Source organism: Fukomys damarensis, unplaced genomic scaffold, assembly GCF_012274545.1.
Source record: "Fukomys damarensis isolate Sample0158 unplaced genomic scaffold, DMR_v1.0_HiC HiC_scaffold_11, whole genome shotgun sequence".
Lineage (NCBI taxonomy): Eukaryota > Metazoa > Chordata > Mammalia > Rodentia > Bathyergidae > Fukomys > Fukomys damarensis.
Window position 1 is genome coordinate 40,665,033 of NW_022900923.1, and position 20,077 is coordinate 40,685,109.

The 20,077-nt window shown below is 50.8% G+C and overlaps 2 protein-coding genes across 2 annotated transcripts in view; both read left to right on the plus strand.

Annotated features, from left to right (window-relative positions):
* The window catches only part of LOC104876893 (neuron navigator 1-like), a 55,561-nt gene extending 55,487 nt beyond the window's left edge, over positions 1–74 (plus strand). Inside the window, exon 6 of the mRNA XM_033761974.1 lies at positions 49–74. Within this exon, the coding sequence (XP_033617865.1) occupies positions 49–74 (26 nt within the window). The remainder of the gene's footprint in view (positions 1–48) is intronic.
* The window catches only part of LOC104876865 (neuron navigator 1), a 96,980-nt gene continuing 76,938 nt past the window's right edge, over positions 36–20,077 (plus strand). The window contains exon 1 of the mRNA XM_033762158.1: positions 36–314. Within this exon, the coding sequence (XP_033618049.1) occupies positions 127–314 (188 nt within the window). The 5' untranslated portion in view covers positions 36–126. The remainder of the gene's footprint in view (positions 315–20,077) is intronic.

The window sequence follows — 20,077 nt, forward strand, 5'->3', positions numbered from 1 at the left end:
TCCAGCCTCTCCAACCGCTCATCCCCCCTCTCTTGGCGCTATGGCCAGTCCAGTCCGAGGCTGCAGGCCGGTGACGCGCCCTCGGTGGGCGGGAGCTGCCGCTCCGAGGGGCCGCCCGCCTGGTACATGCACGGGGAGCGCACCCACTACTCCCACACCATGCCCATGCGCAGCCCCAGCAAGCTCAGCCACATCTCCCGCCTGGAGCTGGTCGAGTCCCTGGATTCAGATGAGGTGGACCTCAAGTCCGGCTACATGAGCGACAGTGACCTCATGGGCAAAACCATGACGGAAGATGATGACATCACTACCGGGTAAGCGCGGGGGGGGGGCGGTTCCTGGGATGGCTGCTGCTGGGACAGTGGGATGGGATGCCTTAAAAGTGGACCGAAGACCTGGGATTTAGCGTAGTGGTTCCACCGCCTGCTTCGTAAGCTCAAGGTCCTGAGTTCGATCCCAGGCATCCAGAAAATTAAAAAAAGTAGAGTGAAACCCGAAACAGAGTTTGCCTTGCCATGACACGAGGGATCTATGTAGAGCATTTGTGTATGCTGTGGCTGCTTCTGCTGTCTGATGCGATTTCTTCTAGACCTGCGTGGAGTGGGTGGGGCCTATAACCCACCCATTGAGAGCTGATTGGTCCTGGTGGCTGTCATTCTGTGGTAGGCTCTATCTTCTTCCCTGGTCCTGCGCCCCCCAAAAGTGGCCCAACAGCCCTGGAGAAGGATTTTAGTCCCAGCTCTTCTACAAACTCAGTATAGACATGGGCATCCTAATCTGCCATTTGCCAAAGAGGCTGTAATATGCACATCCGTCTACCTGCTGAGAAGAAAAAAATGAGCATGTGGGAGAGAGAAGGGAAATAGAAAGTGATGATGGCCCCAGCCCCCGACCCCCACCTTATTCTGTGAGCGTAGTCTCCACTCCTTGGGTTTTTGCCTCTGCAACCCTTCTCCCTATAATGCCACTTCTGAATCCCCACAGAGTCTGTTGGGCCTTTCTTTCCTCCCCTTTGTCTGGCAAGGACCCTCATCTTTTTTCTCTTTTCCTGCCTTGCGTGCTGGGGTTGGGCCTGTGGACAAAATTTGGACGGAGTCCCAGACTGGGAAGTGAGGGGAGAGGCTAGGAAGAGCGACATGCCGAGGGTTTCTAGGGTCCTGGCTATCTGTTCTAAGCCCTGAGACAGGAGAGCAGCAGTGTTTCTGGAAGCCTCTCTGGGGCATTTCTCCGCTGACTACCACTTCCGTTCTTGCCCCCACTTAGGGCCCCCTTCCCCTGCTTCTCAGGAACTGTTTCTCCCCAGTAAAAATCTCAGCCTTCAAGGGCATGGAAAGCCACCTGTGGAGAAGACAGCAAGCCGAGCTCTAGGCCGTCCACTGTTGCCTGCCACAGCCCCACCCAAGGGATAAACTCAGCAGGATCCAGTAAGGGCCTGTCCAGCTGATGAGGCTGCTCTGGAGCAAAACAGCTGACGCATGAATGGGGTTGTTTACTGCCTGTTAAATCCCAGGGGCCGACCAACCTCACGCTCAGTTCTATCCTCTAGCCACGAGCTGAGACCAGAAAGAAATCATGGCCTGGTGCATAGACCCAGAGCTGCTGCCATGTCAGAGCCAGTGCTGGGCAGGAAGGAAAGCTGGGGGGGTGGGTTTGCCAGAGCTGCTCCACACAGTCTCTGCCTAGGACAGCTGTGAGGAAGTTCAAGGCCTCTGTCCCCTGAGTGTCCCAAATGCGGAGGGCCTGTGGGGCCAAAGGATTGGAAATTCTCCACGTATTGAAAGGATGATGACCCCAGCCCTTGGGGGCTCCCTGACTGGTGGGGATGAGAGCCCTCTAAGAGCCCCTTCCAGGCTGGGAATTTAGCTCAGTGGCGTTGCTGCCTGCCTCAAAAGCACAAGGTCCTGAGTTTGATCCCCAGTACTGCAAAAACAAAGAAGTATCAAAGAGCCCCTTCCCTATAGCTCCCCCAATGTCCCTGGCAGAAAACTAACCAAGTGCAGGAAGCACAGAACCCAGGCTGTGCAGAGCCCCCTCCCGGTCCCCAAAATGTGAGGAAGGTGGCAAGGCTTCTGGGACTTCACTAGCTGTGAGCTTGTGCAAGTTAGGTAGCCTCTCTAGGCTTTAACGTCCCTATCTGCTAAATACAGATAATACTAGGACCAACATCGGGACCATGGTGAGGATTTAAATGGTTAATATATGTCAAGTGCTTGGAATAATTCCATTGTAATTGCTCTCCCGGTGCAGCTTATTACTGTGGCTGCGGTTAGAGTGCCAGGCGGATGGAGAAGACACAGCCCTGCCCTCAGGCAGTGTGTAGTCTGATCAGAGGGCCTCGCTCAGAATCAGCAGCAAGTTTTCTCTAGCCTCTTTCCTCTAAACAGTGTGTGTGCTCCTGAATCCATTTAAAAAAAAAAAATCAGTTCCTGGGATTGATATAAAAAAGAACATGCCTTGCTTGCACACTCAGGTGGAAACTCAGGGAAGCCAGAAGTTTGTGCGAGAATGTAGAATAAATTGTTGACTTTGCTGGACTGTAGTGTCTCACACCTCTAATCCCAGCTCTTTGGGAGGCTGAGGCAGGAGGATCACTGTGAGTCCAAGGCCAGCCTGAACCCTGTCGTGAGACCTCGTCTCAAAACAGCAACAGATTGTTGGCATGGCAATAGCCACAAAGCAGGCCATACTGTAAACTGCAGTGCTAGTTGCAAAATAATTTCACCTTCACTTTTAATGGTCAATCTTCAATTAGCAGCAACTCTTAGCCCGAGTTTTAAGGTTTTTCTGTCATTAAATTCCCTGCCAGGACTGTAAAAACAGCCGTCCTTAAGCATGCTCGACTGTGAAGGTTGAGGGGAGACAATTTATAGAGCCCACTAATTTTAATGTAAACAGTCCCTACTCAGTTGTGTTTCCATGGTTACACACAGTCTTCTTGGAGTCTGTCACAGGACACCCTCAATCCCCACCAAGTCTTCAGTGGCCATGTAAGCCCAAGCTGTTCTCCTCTGGGTCCTCTCATCTCTCCTGTGGTTTTCGTCCATATTTTGTCGTGAAGAAAATGTCCTATTCCTGAGAAAATGGTTTCTTCTTGGTCGTAAAATTCGTTGGGCTGTTCCCGTGGGGCAGCCTTGAGAGCCCACCCGGCTCTCACAGGAGACGCCCCCACCCTCAGCCCGGCCCTGTGCAAGTTTCTTCCTCCCAGCGCTCCCAGGTCTGGGCCACTCTGGGCTGGTTGCGTCGGTGGTGATTCTGAGCAGCTCAGGGCCCTGTTTTATCTGCTGGGGCCTTGCCCTGCCGGGTGGGGTTTGCACAGAGTTGGGCTTCGGCGGCTCTCCCCTCCCCCGCGCCATCAAATCCCCGGCCGCTCCCTGCTTTGCCACTCAGCAGCCAGAATCCGAAGTGAACTCTTCAAAGCAGTCAGCAAACTAGGATGAAGAAGCAACTGGGATGCTACCACCCAGTCGTGCGCTTTTAAAAATTAATTTTTTACATTGAAATTAATTTTCAAAAATGATGGTAAAGTACTCATTTAGTGTTGTAGGCTAAGCGTTTTAAAGTGTGCGGCTCAGTGACATTGCGTTTATTCACGTTGTTGTGCGGCCACTGCCCCGTGCATCTGCAGGAAATTCCCACCTCCCCAAACTGAGACTCCCCTTCCCCTCCCTCCTGCCCCTGCTCCGTGTCTCCTTGAGTTTGACTACTCCGGGTGACTCATGAAAGTGCAGTTATGCTTTTTGTCCTGCGTCTGGCTTATTTCACCTCACGAAATGTCACCGAAGTTCCTCCGTCCGTAGCAGTTGACGGGACCCCCCTGAAGGCCGAATACTATCCCCTCCTAGATTGTACACCGTACTTGGTTTATCCACTTCCTTATTGGTTGGTTCAGTCTGCCTCTGGGCCGCTGTGAATAATGTTGCCATGAACGAGTACATCCTTGCTTTCACTTCTTTTGGACATTTTCCCGGAAGTGGAGTTGTCGGGTCACATGGTAATTCTGTGTATGGTTTTGGAGGAACCAACATACTGTTTTCCATAGAGTCTGTTTCATTTTGCGTTCCCACCAGTCCAAGTGTTTTGTTTTGTTTTGAGACAGGGTCTCACTATGTTGTTGAGACTGACCTAGAACTCACTATGCAGCCCAGGCTGGTTTTGAACTCACAGCAATCCTCCTGCCTCAGCCTCCCAAGTGCTGGGATTACAGGCATGTGCCACCACGCCCGGCCAGTCCAAGTGTTTTGTTTTGTTTTGAGACAGGGTCTCACTATGTTGTTGAGACTGACCTAGAACTCACTATGCAGCCCAGGCTGGTTTTGAACTCACAGCAATCCTCCTGCCTCAGCCTCCCAAGTGCTGGGATTACAGGCATGTGCCACCACGCCCGGCCAGTCCAAGTGTTGTACACCCATGCTGTTTATTAATTTTTGACAGGTGGGGTGTGCTTAGAGATTTTTTATTTTGGTTTTGTTTTTGTGGGGTTTTTTTTCCAGTAGTGGGGATTGACTCCAGGGTATTCTACTACTGCACCCCCAAATCTTTTTTTAAGACAGGATCTTGTTAAGACCCTGGGTTGGACCCTGGTTGGAAATCAGGTTGAATTTGAACTTGGAATTCTCCTGCCCCAGGCTCCCAAATAGCTGGGATCATAGGCATGCACCACCACACTCGGCTTGGTTTTCTATTTATTTATTTATTTTAGCCATCTTAATTGTGTTAACTTTCCATTACTGTAACAAAATACCTGAGAGAATAAGGTTAAAAAGAGGAAGGGTTTATTTAGGACCACAGTTTTGGAGGTTGCTTTTGGGCCTGTGGTAAGGTGCACATCAGGCAAGAGTGCTGGCTAAAACTGTTCATCCTTTGGCTGGAGAGTGAAGAAAGACCAAGGTCCCCTTCAGGAGCTGCCCCCAATTACTTGAGACCTCCCACTGGGCCACCTGCTCCAGGCACCACTGCCCACAGTAGGACCACAGGCTAAGGACCAAGCCAACATATGGGGCCTTATTATACATATTTATGGGATACATTGTGACACTGCAGTGCATGTATGGAATGTAGAGATAAGATCAGGTAACTGGCATGTCTATCACTTAAGGCATTTATCATATCTTTGTGTTAGGAACGTTCAAATTCCTCTCTGCTGGCTATTTTGAAACACACAGTTAAGACCAGTCATGGAGCTGGGTGTGGTGGCACATGTAATCCCAGCACTTGGGAGGCTGAGGCAGGAGGATCACAATAGTGAGCTCAGCCTGAGCAACTTAGTGACTCAGAAAGACTCAAAATAAAAAATAAAAAAAGGGCTGAGGATGTACATCAGTTTGAAGGCTTTAGGTTCAATCTGCAATATCACAAAAAGAAAAGGAAAGAAAGAATGAAGGAAAGAAGGAAGAAAAACAAATATCAGCTAATTGTTGTCCATGGAGTTATTCCCTTGAAGTTATTCCTCCTACCCAACTGCTACCCTGACTCCTTAACTACCCTCTCCACCCTCCGCTCCCCACTCTTTCCTCAGGCCATGGTGACCATTCTTCTCCTGTCCGCTTCTATCGCAGCAACCTTCACCTTCCACTTATGAGTGCCAGCCCGTGACAGTCACCTTTCTGTGCCTCATTTCTTGTGCTTCACAAGATGTCCTTCATTTTCATCTCTGTGGCTTACACGTGGCAGAATTTCATTTTTCTGTGCCTGAATAATCTCCCAACGCGTATATATTGGAATATTATTTTCCACAGTTTCTCTATCCACTCATCCACTGGTGGATTCCTAGGTTGATTCCTAGCTTGGCTCCTGATAATTCCGCTGCGGGTAAACTTGCGAATGCTGGCGTCTCTTTGAAACACCAGGTTCATTTCCTTCGGGTTATATTCAGTAGTGGCTTGCTGAATGTGTGGTAGTCCTCTCTCTAGTTTTATGAAGAATCTCTTACTCTTTCCCATAAAGGCTGTGTCAGTTTCCATTCCCACCAACCTTGTATGAGAGTTCCCTTTTCTCCACATCCTCCCTAGCATTTCTTATTTTTCACCTTTTTGGGAATTGCCATTCTAACGGAGGTAAGACGAAATCTCATTGTGGTTTTAATTTGCACTTTTCTGATGACTAGTGATGTGATGTTAAGAACCTTCATGTCCCTGTTGACCACTTGTATGCATCTTGGAAGGAATGTCTGTTCAAATAAATCCTTTGCCCGTTTTTAAATTGGATTATTTTGTTTTTGAGTTGTGGGAGTTCTTTTTATATTCTAGATATTAATCCTTTATCAGATATATGGTTTGCAAACATTTTCTCCCATCCTGTGGTGCGCCTTTTATTCTGTTATCCTTATGCGCTCTCTCTCTGTCTCTGTTGGTCAACTGACCTTAAACTCCCAGGCTCAAGGGATTTTCCTGCTTCAGCCTCCACAGTTTTTGGGGCTACAGCTATGTACCTCATAAAAAAGTTTAAATCTTTTGTTTTGATAAAGTCCAGTTTATCAATTTTTTTCCTTTTGTTGTCTGTGCTTGGGTGTCATAGCCAGGAAGTCATTGCCAAATCTAGTGTTGTACAGCTTTCCTCCCATGTTTTCCTCTTAGAGTTTTATGTCTGATTGGGTTGGCAAACTTCATACCCGATGCTGTAGTGCAGCCCTTGTGTCACCCCAGGAAACCACAGTTTTCTAAAACTTCTCAGTCATTTCAGCCTGTTCCATATTCCTATCTAGTATAAAAGGCTCTGTATCCCTGACAGCCAGACTTCCAACCTTGGCTTGCATGGGCACAGGAACCGGGAATGTATTCCATTTCATAGGGAATTAAGTCATTAAAGTTTTAAAATTTTCACTGAAATTCTCTTCACTCTCGCTTCTGCCTGTTAATTCAAATTCTGTCATCTGGGAAAAATAGAGTAAGTATAATCTTCACCCAAACATATCAACATGTTCTTAGTAATCGCTCAGTTATTGTCAAGACCCAAAAAAGTCCCCCACTTTTTCCGGGACCCAGTTCTCCAGAGCTGTCATTGTCCCAGCCACCCTCCCCTGGGAGCTCTCAAATTGTCAGCGATCCTCTTCTAAGTTGTCACCTGGACTGGTCACCCACTCAACCCTAGAAGTAGTCAGGTCATGCTAATATTCAAATCCTGATCCTGCAGACAAGTTCTGGTCAACTGCTCACTGTGCTAGATGACAGCTTGGGACATTTTTGCCACTTGAAAGGAAAAAAGGGAATTTGGTTTCCTAAAAATAGGCAGGTCTGGAATGTACTCTGAGTAAGAAGATAAGTCTCCCAGCCTTCTGCCCTCCACATCCCTGCCATCTGGGATGGGGGGACGGAGTTGAGGCTGGGCACCCATGCAGAGGTGCACACTAGGATGGGGACCGAGTGTGCAGGCACTGCGAGGCCCTACCTGGGCGTGGGTCGCCTCTCAGCCCCCGCATCCCGTCTGTCAGATGGTCTGAGTGGGTTGTGTTGGAGCTCTGTGGCAGGAGTGGCTGGGAACTGCAGGCCTAGCCAGTAACAGTCCCTCCAAGTCCCACAGCCAGGGGGCTGCTCACACAGTGCAGAGGTGAGCCATCTGCACCCCGGCAGGGGCGCTGCCCAGTGACCCGTGCTAAGGGCCACAGAGCCCTAGATGGCATCAGAGGCCCCATCCTGCCAGGGCCCGGCGTGTGTCACAGGCGAGCGGAATCTCTTGGCAACCGTCTGCCACTCCCTGCATCTCCCCTCAGGTGGCTGCCTGGCCTGTGTGTGCGGCTGGATGCCCCAGGCTTCTCATTTCCTCCTTGCCTCCCTCCCTCCTCCCTGAGCCTGTCCTCTTGAACTGTGCTTGGGGGCCCAGGAACAGATGGGATTTGTTTCCTCCTTGGCTCTGAAGTGTCCTGACATTGAAAAATGTCAAATAAAATAAACCATAGGCCTCTGCCTTCTCACAGGCTGGCTTTTGGCTCTCAAAGGCAGGGAGCTCGAGCCTTAAAGAGACACTTCCAGCCCCTCGCTACCATCTCTGCCTCTGCAGCCCCGCTGGAGAAGGAGCTCCATTCCTGCTCCCCAAACCCCAAGATGCCCAACCAAACACTTCCAGCACCAAGAATCCTCTTGCATGGTTTGCACACAGAGGACCTTTGACCCGAATGGACGGGGAAGAGTTATTCCGCTTATTTCTTCCTCTGCCTGTGCCTTCTGTGTTTCCTGGCAGTTCTCTAACTCCCCACCTGGTGGGCAGCAGGACCAGGTGTGGCTCTTGCTCATGCAACATGAGGACGAGCAAACAGTGGTAGAGGACTGTCCCAGGAGGGCCCCACGCTCAAGCTGAAAGGAAACTCAGTTTCTGCCCCTATGGGACTTCAAGTCCAGAAGGAAGGTAGGGTGCTTCTTGGGTCCACAATAAAAGAAGAGATGTATAGTTAACGTGGGCAATGGTTGTTGCCTTTTGGGGGATAACTTCTTACCATTACTATGTCGACCTGCAGGTTCAGACAGTGGCGTCAGCCGGTGCTGCCCCATGGGGCAGAGGAAGGGGACTTGGGCTAATTTTGAGACATGAGTTCATTCCTAAGCACTCCTTTAGCTTGCCATTTCACCTAACCTGAATCTTAAGTTTGTTCACTTATTACAAGATAATTAGTTTTGCCTTGTGAGGGTCAAGTGCTAAAGAATATGTACCAGTTCTTTGGAAAGTACGAAGGGTTGTTGGTTTGAAATAAAATATTCTGACCTCAAGTTGATGTTTTGTTCATTTGGTTGATGGCCTGTACTTAGGGGTTATTAGAGTATCAAAATCGTGTTTCTTAAACTTGGCAGATGAATGCACTGAACTTGGGCCTTGATTTCTGTTGTGAAGAACAGAAGTCTTGCTTTTTAATTTGTCTGGATTTTCTTTTATCCCCGTGGTGTGCAGTTAATTAAGCAGACTTGAGAACAGGCACGACACAGACTGGCAGAGCAGTAACACGGCTAGAGCCCAGACCCACAGGTTTGGATCCTAGCTCTGCCTCTTCCCAAGCAGTGAGTGGGGTTTGGATAAGTTTTGCACCCGCTCCGTCCAGTGTCCTCAGCTGAAAACTGTGGAAAGTAATGGCATCTCCTCTGCCAGATTGGCATGAGGATTAAATTAGTTACTGCATCTCCTTCAGACTTCAGAAGTGCTCAACAAATGCTGGCTATTGCTACGAGCTGTTTGGTGAGAGACATTAGCAAGATAACGGACAGTGCTGTCACATGCACCTCCTGAATGATAACACAGTACCATGCGGCCTCGGTTCACAAACTTAATTCACCCCACAATTCTCAGGAAAGTGGCCAGGTCTGTGTTCATCTGGGAAAGATGGCCACGGTCCATCGCCCAGTGTGGAGTTCACAAACAAAAACAAAATGTTGGCAAACACTTCTGTGTGCAGACCTAACTGTTCACAAACAAAAGCGTTCCTGAACTGAGGAACCACTGTGTTTTCATGCACAAAAATGATGTTTCTGACCCTCAATGGAAGAATGACAAACTCACTCATTTGCCAACCGGAGTGGACCTGTCCTGACCCACTTCCGCTGTTCACGCAGTGTCCTCATTCGGCAAATGGTGCCCATCTGTGGCTTGGGGTCTGGGCTGTGAGTGCAGCAGGCGGCTGTGCAGTAGCTGAGCCGATGGCCCACAGGATTGCCAAACAGCCGTGACCTCCTTTCCTTCATGACCTAGCTAATTGGCTCGGCCCTTGCTCGGACATGTTTCTTATGTATGCGGAGTGCTGTCCTGGTCCATTTTGCGCTGCCATACACAGTACCATGAACTAGGTAATTTACAAAGATCACAGATCTGCTTCTTATAGCTCTGAAGCTAGAAAGTCCAAGCTTGAGGGGCCAGAGCTAAGGTGAAGAACTTCGCAGCCTGTCTCACTGTGGAAAGTGGAAGGATTAGGGCACTCACGGAAGAGAGGGGGCCGCCTCGTCCTTTCATCAGGGGCCCCCACGTGATAAGGGCATTAACCCATTCAAGAGAGCAGAGCTCTTGTGATCTTAACCCCTCTTAAATGTTCTGCACCTCCACACTGTTGCCTTGGGAACTAAGTTTCCACTTGGGGGGACACATTCAAAGCACAGCAGCTGGGTACCCCCCAAGCAGACCTGGAGATTAGGATTTCAGGGCAAGTGTTTTATTTGGGAAGTACTCTCAGAAACCACCAAGGAGGAGTGGGGAAATGCATCAGGGGAGAGAGGGAAAGTTGTGTGTGTCTGTGTGTGTGTGTGTGTGTGTGTGTGTGTGTGTGTGTGTGTGCAGGTTACTGCCGTGGGCACCTGGGGCTTAAGGATTTTTAGAATGTGACATGGATACACTTCAGAGTGTCCCACCCAAAGGGCAGAGAAACTTTTTCATTTATCTTTCATCTCCCATTCATTACTGGCTGGAGGCAACTCCTAGAGGAACTGATTCAGCATTCTTAACCTCTCTGGCTGGGTCCCAGGCACCCACCGAAGTCCTTGGTTGTGTGTATGGAATCAGTGACTATGAATTTGACCCAGATGGGATGCAGACATTATCACTTATAAAGAAGGAGCTTGTCATGGTGGTGTGTGCCTATAATCTCAGCACTCTGGGAGGCTGAGGCAGGAAGAGATCAAGTTCAGGCTCAGTCTGGGCAACTTGTGCTTATCAATTTAACGAGACCCTGTCTCAAAAAGTAAATAAATAAAGAGGGCTGAAAATGTAGCTCAGTGTGAAGGGTGTGGGTTCAATCCCCAGTACTCCAAAGAAGGAGGAGGAGGGAAAAGAGGAAAAGGAAGAGGGAAAAGAAGAGGAAGAGAGAGAGGAGATGGTGTGGAGTCAGATTCCTGGGGTTGATGGAAGGAAGGGGTGGTTTCAGAGAGCCCCTTACAAAATAGTAAGCCGTACTCCTCAGTTTTTGTGGAGTTAATATGTGTAGCAGTGTCTGTTCAAAGCTAGCAAGGTGGGGGAAGCCTAAAGTAGGGTATTCCAGAGTGGCTGCTGATGTATGCTAGTTGCCATAGCAACTGATGCCAACTAAGGAGTGGCCCCTCCTCTGGATGTTCTAGTAACCTACAATTGAGCTGCTGGGGTTTTCACCGAGTGCAGTGACATACAATTTGGTTGACAGTCAGGATGGATGGGGGTTGAGGAAGCTGCTGAGATGGGTTTGGCTTTTCCCCATCAGCCCTGCCCACCTGTCTACCTGTCCATTTGTCTCTCCCCTTTAACTGTCACCCTCCTCCTCCCTCCACGCCCAGCCTGACTTGTGTGGTGCCTGGAAATTCCATGCAAGCTGATAGCACCAAAAGAGCACAAATTTGGAAGTAGTACAGGCTGGTTCAGATCCTAGTTCTGAGGCTTTGGAAAAGCTGTTTATCTATTCTAAGGGGATAGCAACAAGGAGACAGGACTGTTGCTAGGGTGTAACAGAATATAGTGTCTGTGGTACACTTGGTACACAGTAGGAACTCAATAAATTTAACTCCCTCCCTTCTCTTTTTTTTGGTACCAGCAATCAAACTCAGGTCCTTGCGTGGCGTAACTGCTGAGCTTCTCTTGTTGGCTTCAAGAAAATCAAAGCTTTTTAAAGGCCATTGTAGAATGGGGTTTTTCCACATTGTGATGATGCTCTGCTGCCCTCTCAGCTTTGCCAGATTCCCTCCCTTCAGGGAGCCTTCCCTAATCTATCCTATCATAGCACGATTGCTATCTGACTCTGCGCTGTTCTGTAACGTGCCTGCATAATCTGTCTTGTGGTGACTTGTGCTCTTATGATCCTCTAACAGTTGCACAGCATGCAGGGTTTACAAAAGACTAACGCGGCATTATCTTATTTTATCTTAACATCAGAGTGAATTGTTTTCCCCTAACTTACAAGCCAGGAAATTGGAACTCAGCTTCATTGTCCTGGCAGAATTAGATGACTTGAAAGTGGCAGCATCAGAGAAGAACCCAGGCCTCCTGACTCCCATGTTCTCTGCTCTTTCCAGAACATCATTGCTGTGCTCTGTGCACGCTGTGTGCTCCCTGGAACAAGCGTGGGCACAGGTTGGGGCAGGGGGCACACTTCCCACTGGAGAAGGAGCTTGTCCTCTCCCCCATGTCCCCCCAAACTCAACGGTTTCAATTCTCAGGCTGTGCTGTTCACTGACCAACGGGTTGTTGTTAGAGACCCCTCCTAGAATGCCCCGGAGTGACCTCTCCGTCTTTCCTGCTTTGGGAGCCACAAAGTGGCCACAGCCAGGAGCTCTGGGCCAACTGCAGGAGGAGCAGCCTAGGGCTCTGTGAATACAAGTCCTTATTTGATTTCAGCTCAAAGGCTTAGCTGTCCCAGGATGCTCATGAGGTGCCAGCTCTGGCCTCCAGGCTATCAGATGTCTCTGGACAGGAGGCAAAAGCCCATTCACTGTGGCTGAAGAAAGGCGAACAAGCCAGGCAGTGGACTTACCCATGGAGCTCTGTCAGGGGGTGCCCCAAAGGGCTGCAGACTGAAATGCTCTTGCCTATGTATCGATGCCTGAAAGGCTGGACTTGAAAAGCAGGCAAGGAGGAAAGAGTCAGGTACAAAGAGACCCAAAGCACATAACTACATAAAAAATAGAACAGCATTCACTGATTGTGCTGGCCAGGGTCACCCAGAGGGAAGCTAGGAGGTGCTGACCCAAGGCCATGTGCCACAGAAAAACAGCCAGTGTGTTTGTGACATGCACACCAAGGAGAGCCGCTCAGACACTGTGTGAGAGGTGGCTGCATACAAAGAGGCTGTGTGTGCACAAGATCGGGTGAGGACACAGGCCTGTCCACATGCCAGGGAGTGCTGCAGAGCGTGTGCCCTTCGGGCACAGAGCACAAGGGGTGGAAGGATTTCCAGAGGGGTGCGTGACCCTGCTCAGCCTGGAGGCCTAGGCCAGAGCAGGCAGACATGCTCACCGGCTCACCCTTGGCCAGCTCACGCTAAGGGGGCCTGTCTCCTGCTCTGTCTTCTTTCTGGTGGGGCATCTCCAGCCAGGAAGGCAGGGACAGATCTCCGACCTGTCCCTACCCTCTTTTCCTGGCTGCTCCCCCTCTTCCAGCCCTGTCCCCTGCCCGTCTTCTCACCGGTCACCTTTCTCAATCTCTCAGGCTTCCTTTGCTCTCACGTCTGGCTTCTGTCCTGGCCCCTGTGGTCTGATGACAAGGGGCAGTCCAGGAATGACACTATCTACACACACTTGGCCATGTGGCCTCCCCGGGTGGTGGGACTCCTAGCAACAGGGGTTCCCAGGACTGGTGACATTCTCCTGAATGTGATTAGAAGATGAGGGAGAGGGGTTATCTGGTTGTCGCTGCCCCTTTCCACTGCTTCTGAAGGAGGCCCCAGGGGACAGCCAGTTGCTCTGGCCCTCGCCGGAGTGAACTTTCCTCAGCTGTTCCCGGTTCCCTGGACTTCACCAGGGAAGGCAGCGCCTCATGTGAGGGTCCCTCTGAGGATCCCAGTGAAGCTAGGGAGGCGAGAGCTATACCATCCCTACCCCCGCCGCAGTTCCTGTGCTTAGTTTCTGGTTCTTGGGGTGGCAGAGCAGCTGAGGGTACGGAGCATTCTGGAGCCTGTTTGACCTGGGTTTAATGATCAGTTTGTCACCCACTACCTACTTTGGTGTTACTCAGCGTTTTGTGCTTTGGCCTCACTGCATGAAAGGAAAGATGATGCTGTTTCCCACTTCATGATATTTGTTCATACATCCAGCAAGTACTTACAGAGCACTGCATACCAGACACTGCAGATGCAGCCAGAGAAAAACGGGCATTGTTCTTAAACTGCGTAAGGGTAAAAGGAACAGCAGATGATCAAATTAGTTTGATAGTTGAGTGAGCTGGACATGAGCATGCACACCTGTAATCCCAACTCTCAGGAAGCCGAGGCAGAGGACTGTGAGTTTGAGGGCAGCCTAACCTACATAAAGAGTTCAAGGCTAGCCCGGATTACATAGCGAGTCCCTGCCTCAAAAAGGAAAGAAAAACACAAGTTTAGGTTGTGCCGTGTGTAACAAGGAAAAATCAAGCCATGTAAGGGTCAGAGACCAATGAGGTGCGGCTCTTCAGAGAGGGTGCTGGGGGAGGCTTCTTTGGTAAGCAGCTCAGTAAGTTGGACGTGGAGCTGTCCAGCAACCAGAATGGCATGTGCAAGGGTCCCCAGACAAGAACAGGCACACAGGGAGGCCAAAGAGAGTCAAAAGGGGAGAGTGGGCGGAAATGAGGTCAGGAGAGGGCCGGGGATTCAGCTCAGTGGCTCCGCCGCCTTCCTCGAAAGCACAAGGTCCTGAATTGGATCCCTGGTACCCAACAACAATAAGAAATGAGGTCAGGAAGTAGCCAGGGGCCCATATGCATGGTGAGAACTGTGGCTTTTCCTGCGAGAGGGGGGAATCTCTGGGGAGAGGGGAGCTGTGATCTGCCAGTTTCCAAAGGGAATGTTTCCTGCCTGGCTGTTGTGAGGAGACAAGACGATGGGCAGCAAGAGAACCAGGAAGCATGGAAAGGAGGTGACAGCCAGGTGCAGGCAGGTAGTGGGAAGGGTTGTGAGGATTAAAGGAGACGATGCATGTGCAGTGCTTTTTCTCTGGCTTTTTTTTCTTTTTTTCAGTACTGGGAATCAAACTCAGGACCTTGTACTTGCCAGGCATGCCCGGTGCTGCTGAGCTACAGCCCGGCCCGCACAGTGCTTTCTCAATACATTCTTTCAAGGTTCATTTCTATCTCCCAGAGGTTTGGGACCCAACTCGGCAATGGGACACCCCAGTTAGTAGTGGGTGCTTAGGTTGTTCTGAAATAACCGCTTCTGGGTCCCCAGATCTGAGTGAGACGATCCTACACACTTACACACGCACACACAGATGTCCACTCGGTGGCCGCCTCCCGAGGGTCCACCAGGCCCTTTGCATTGTCCTGGCCCCAATTCTCAGCACACGGAGACCCTGATGCACTGCGGTGGTGGATGCAGGACGTAAGCCCGGCCCACCAAGACAGTAGCTCACCATAGCTGCTGGGGCGCCCCTCTGCTGCTGCTCCCAGATGCAGAGCTGGTGGGAAAGGCAGGTCTCCACTGAGGTTACATAAATATTTGCCGAGCAGTAACACAGCTGGGAGCAGAGCCCCTTCCTCCAGCTGGTTCATTAGCCACCCGAGAGAAATCTCAGCTGGGATCAGGACCAGGATTTGGAACACTCCACTGTACATCCGCTGAGTCTCAGTGCCCACAATTCACTGTCCCACCAGCCCACCTTCTAAACCTTTCAGTCTAGGCTGGCACCAGGGAGGGGAGTGGCATGACATGGTACCACTGTGGTACAAAGAGCCCTGGCCCAGGAATCTGGAGCCTGGGGTTGTATGGAGGGAGCTGGAGCAGGTCTCCTCCGTATGAAAAAGCAGGGAGTTGAACCAGGTGACCCGTGAAGTCCTTTTCAGCTCTGATGTTCTGGATCTCTAACCAGGTGAACTGGGTCTGGTCCAGGAAGGGCGAGAGGTTGGTGAGCAGAGGTGGCAGCCTCATGGGGTCAGGAAAGGAGAGGCCCGTGCCCTGTTAGACATTACTAACAGGCAAGAACTATAATGTTAAGTGAAAAAGGCAGACACAGAGTGTCATGTGATTTCTCTCATATGAGAAACACAAATATAAATAATTTGAAGAGCAAAATAAAGGACAGATGATCGGAAAGAGGGAGGTGGACTTTTTGGAGATGGGGGAGGAGCTGTGGGGAAAGGGGGAGAAGGTAGGTGAGGAGGGAAAGGCGATCAAGAACGACCAAGATAAAACTATGTATAATTCCCTCAAAGTAATGTAATTATTATCTATGGCAAACACATGCCAATAAAATAAATGTTTTGTTTTTGTTTTGAGACAGGGTTTCACTATGTAGTTGAGACTGACCTGGAACTCACTATGTAGCCCAGGCTGGTCTCGAACTCAGTGATCCTCCTGCCTCAGCCTTCCTAGTGCTGGGATTATAGGTGTGCACCACAATGCCCCGGTAAAATAAAAAAAATTTTTTTGAATCCACTGGGAGCTGGGGGGCAGTGGTACACCCCTGTAATTCCAACTGCTTGGGAGACTGAGACAAGAGCACTGTTTGAGCTCAGGAGGTGAAGGACAGCCCGGGCAACATAGGGAGAGCTCACTCTCTTCTCCCTGATCCCCTGAAACCCACTGTGACCTCCAATTGGGTCTGGGGTCAGCATGGCTTCCACACTGGTGTCCAGGCTACCTGAGGCCACTCTTGGAACTTTTCTAGCCTGAATGGTCTAAAGCAAGTAAAACAGTAGCTGCTTTACCTTAGATGACTTGGTTGTTTAAAAACAGAATAAAATCCTAGAAGTGACTGTGTTTTGAAAATTTCTGCTACACAGAGGCTAAGAATGTCTTTTTTTCCTGACATTTCTAGCAGTGATGTAACGGAGGATTCCCTCGGGATCACTGGGGGAGCTGGGATAGTTTTTTGAAAGCTGAATTTAGGGATATGGCCAGGCCATTCCCCAGCCATCTCATGACTGTCCCTCCCTCCAGATCCTTTCTCGCTTTTCCCAGTCCATTCATTCTGCTTTAATTCTCTCTCCTATCACTCCGCTCTCGGCTGAGATGCCAGCAGCCCACCCTGGCCCGGATGTAAAGGGCTCTTTGGGACCAGCTCTTACTCACAGGTCCAGGGGAAGCTCCTCTGGGTGCCTAGCAGGTGTGGAGACAGACTTTAGTGTCTCCAAAGTGACACAGTGCCATAGTTGATGGGAGGGAGAAGAGATGAGGGCAGTTCAGGGGACAGAGTGGTGGATGCCTAGCCTGGCACCCTTATCTTCTCAAGGGTCTCATGTCTGGGGTTCACCAGGAAATCAAGTGTGTGGTCAGGGGCCCAGACAGGTGACACTGCAACCCAGAAACCTCCAGGTAAATGGCACTGGAGTTCACAGCAATCACACTGCTTGGCAAGTCTTTTTTTTTTTTTTTTTTAAGTTTTTTTTTTTTTTTTTTTTTTTTCTTGTTCCACTGTAACCAAGATCAACCTTTAAGTTATTGTCAGGGAGACGACCAGAGCCTCCTACAAATATCTTGGGGTGTCTCCATTGAAAATGGAATCTTGGCGGAGAAGGCCTTGGGCCTGGGCCCAGGTGACTCCAGAGACCCTTTGGGATAGGTCGGTGAGAGCCAGAAAGAGGAATCACCCTCCACCCTTCCACGGTAGTAATCTGCTGAGGGACCTCATACATATTAGTCTGGGCTCTGCCCTCTGCTTTGGCATTGCTTGCCCTTTCCATGCCTCAGTTTCCCTTTTGTAAAGAGTTCCTCTGACAGTGCTGGCATAGATGGAAAATGGTATCCTGACTCCCAAGGGCTCCCAGAAGAGAAGCACCAAAGGAGCACAGAGGAGGCCTTTGTAAGACAGAGGGGCCCTTCTCCTCTTGCCCTCTTCAACCGGGCTTTCTCTCTGGAAGAGAGCATGGCTCCCTGTTCCCTTTCCACAGGTACCTTCCTCCTCCATGTGTGCCTCAGCTGTCCCTCACTCCCTCTGCTCCAGATTTCAGTCACCCAGCCTTGGGCCCAGAAAGAAGAGCTAGAATCCCCCCTGCATGCCACCTCATTGTAGTCAAGGCCACCATGCCAGCCCTACTCTTTCACCCCTCATGATAGGCGAGGTCAGGCCTCTTCCAGTGCTGGTGTGGGCCAATGGTGGGGAGGCTATGTTTTCCTGATGTCACAAAAGCCCCCAGACGGCATTCATCTTCAGTGCTACTGTCCAGTTACCAAAAGTGCTGGACCTATGGCCTGAAAACAGCAGGTGCTAATTTGCAGGCTATTTATTTAAGTAGCAAAGCCCCTTCCCCTATAAAAGCCCATACCAGCAGCCTCCACCTAGCAGGAAGGTAACCACTAACACAAGACCATTCTTTCCATTAGCAAGGAGAGAGGGACATATAGAGGATGAATCTCAATTTCTTTTGAGTGTTGCAGCTCAGAAATCCACCCCAAGGAAGAGTTTTAAAGACACCCCGCCAGCCCAGAATCCTATTAATGGGGACACAAAGAGCCCTTCCCCATGACTTGTCCGCTGTATGGCCTGGGCCCCACCACCACCACGGTCCCCTGCACAATACCCTCATCCTTCCAAGCAAACCCTATGTGTTAGTTACCCTTTCCAGGCCTCAGATCTCACACCCTCCAGCTCTGCCCACAAAGCCACAAAGGAGGAAACCTTATGGAAAACCTATAGCTGGAATCGGAGAACAACATCCCCTGCTGAGGACATTCCTCTGGTCAAGAGAGTCATTTTATTCAGGCAGAGGCTAAAGTGAATCCCTTGTGGTTCATTACTATAAACTGTTCCCCAGATGACCAGTCCAGCCTAACAGCTGCTGGTACGGAACCTCCCAGGGGAAGGGACTGCACTCTCCCTGTCTAGGCTGGGAGGCCGGGAGCATCAGCGCACAGGACAGCCAAGGTGGAGGGGCACCATCCTGGACTGGGATGGAAGGATGGGTTAGAGAGGTCCGCTGCCTTGCTCTGTCCCCTCAAATCTGGCCTGTTCAGTGCATCTTCCCAAAGTCAGCACTCTGAACAGAGAAAAAGGAATGCCAGTCTATTTATCTCTCGTGCTAAGGGGTGGTCTTGGGGATCTGTCCTAGCATCACTGCAGCTTCTTAACTGTCTTTTGATCTCAGAGGGTATTTGGAAAACTTGCCCACAGTATGCACCCTTGGGTACACACCCCCCCAACACACATGCACACGCGCGTGCACACACACACACACACACACACACACAGTTTGGGGACCCAGAGACAGAGGTCCCTCTGCTGAGGTTCCCACCCTCCAAGAGTGTGGTTCATCCCTCTAGAGCTACATGTCCAGGTCAGTGCAGTCGCAGGACAGGAGAAAGGGCTGTCCTAGGACTCAGAGCTTTAAAGGATGGGGAAGGCATTCAGATATGCAAATCTCCTGTGCTTCTTGCCTGTGAATACGAGCCAGAGGGAACTAAAGGGGATACGCATCAGGCCTAAGAGAACAAGCCTGTGGTTCACAGGCAATCTTCACTACTTGCCCGCCCCCCCTGCAGGGGGGTGTTAAAAAATTATGAAATTGCTTTTATTGCTTAAAGAAATTCCAGATAGAATCTATCCCTTCCTAAAACAGGCTTCTCAGCTTGTCCAGTTCACACTGGGATGGGGACCCAGCCACAGACTCGTGGCCCCTGCTGGTGCAGAGAGAAGCCCGGAAGAAAGGGATGGGTAGCAGCACCCCTGGGGAGCTCTCCTCTTATTCTTGGACCTGGAGAGAAAGGTATTAAGAGGGCCTGCTACTGGATACTGTTTTTTCCATAAGCTACACTAAAACCTTCATGTTTTGAGATCGGATTTTTCAGTTAAAAAATGCCTCCTAGATGAAGCCACAGGCCCCTCCCCCACGTACACCACCCACCTGTCAGCTTCCTAAACGCTGGCGAGATGTAGGCCCCGCCCCCGAGGGTTTGAGGACTTCGAAGTCAAACGGTCTTACCTCCACCCCCCCACACGCACACCCCGTAGGAGGTTCAGGAACCAACTTCTGGCAATTTGTACGCCCCCTCTGACCTTCGCCCCCTTCACACCCCTCCAGACACCTGGGCTAGGGATGCAGAGATCCCATGCTCCAATTTTCGCTGGTTTTGAAAAGCCCAGAAGGGGTCCGGAGGAGGCTGTGAGAATCCCTCAGCCGAGCAGGTCTGCCCAGGGCCCCCAGCTCGGGTCCCAGCGGGCAGAGAGACCTGCAAGTACCCGCGGGCCACGCCGCCTTCTGCCTGGGGAGCGCCGGTAGGAGCACCCCAAGGGAGCGCAGCTGGCGTCCCAGGGGTTAACTCCGGAGCAGCCCAGGTGGAGGTGGAGGTCGAGGCCCCCAGCCCTTCTCGGCACCTCCGGGCTTCCGGGGCCACCGGAGCGTTGGAGGCTGCGGTGGCTCTTTGTCTACCTGCTCTGGGCGTTAAAGAGCCCGCTCGCAGCCTGCATCGCCGGGGCTCAGGACTGAAGTCAGCGACGGGGAAATGAGGCTCTGTCGCTTTAAGTACAGCTGGAGCCGTAAGTACCAGCCGGGCCGTGCAGAGAAAAGCGAGCCGAGGGCCGGCGAGAGC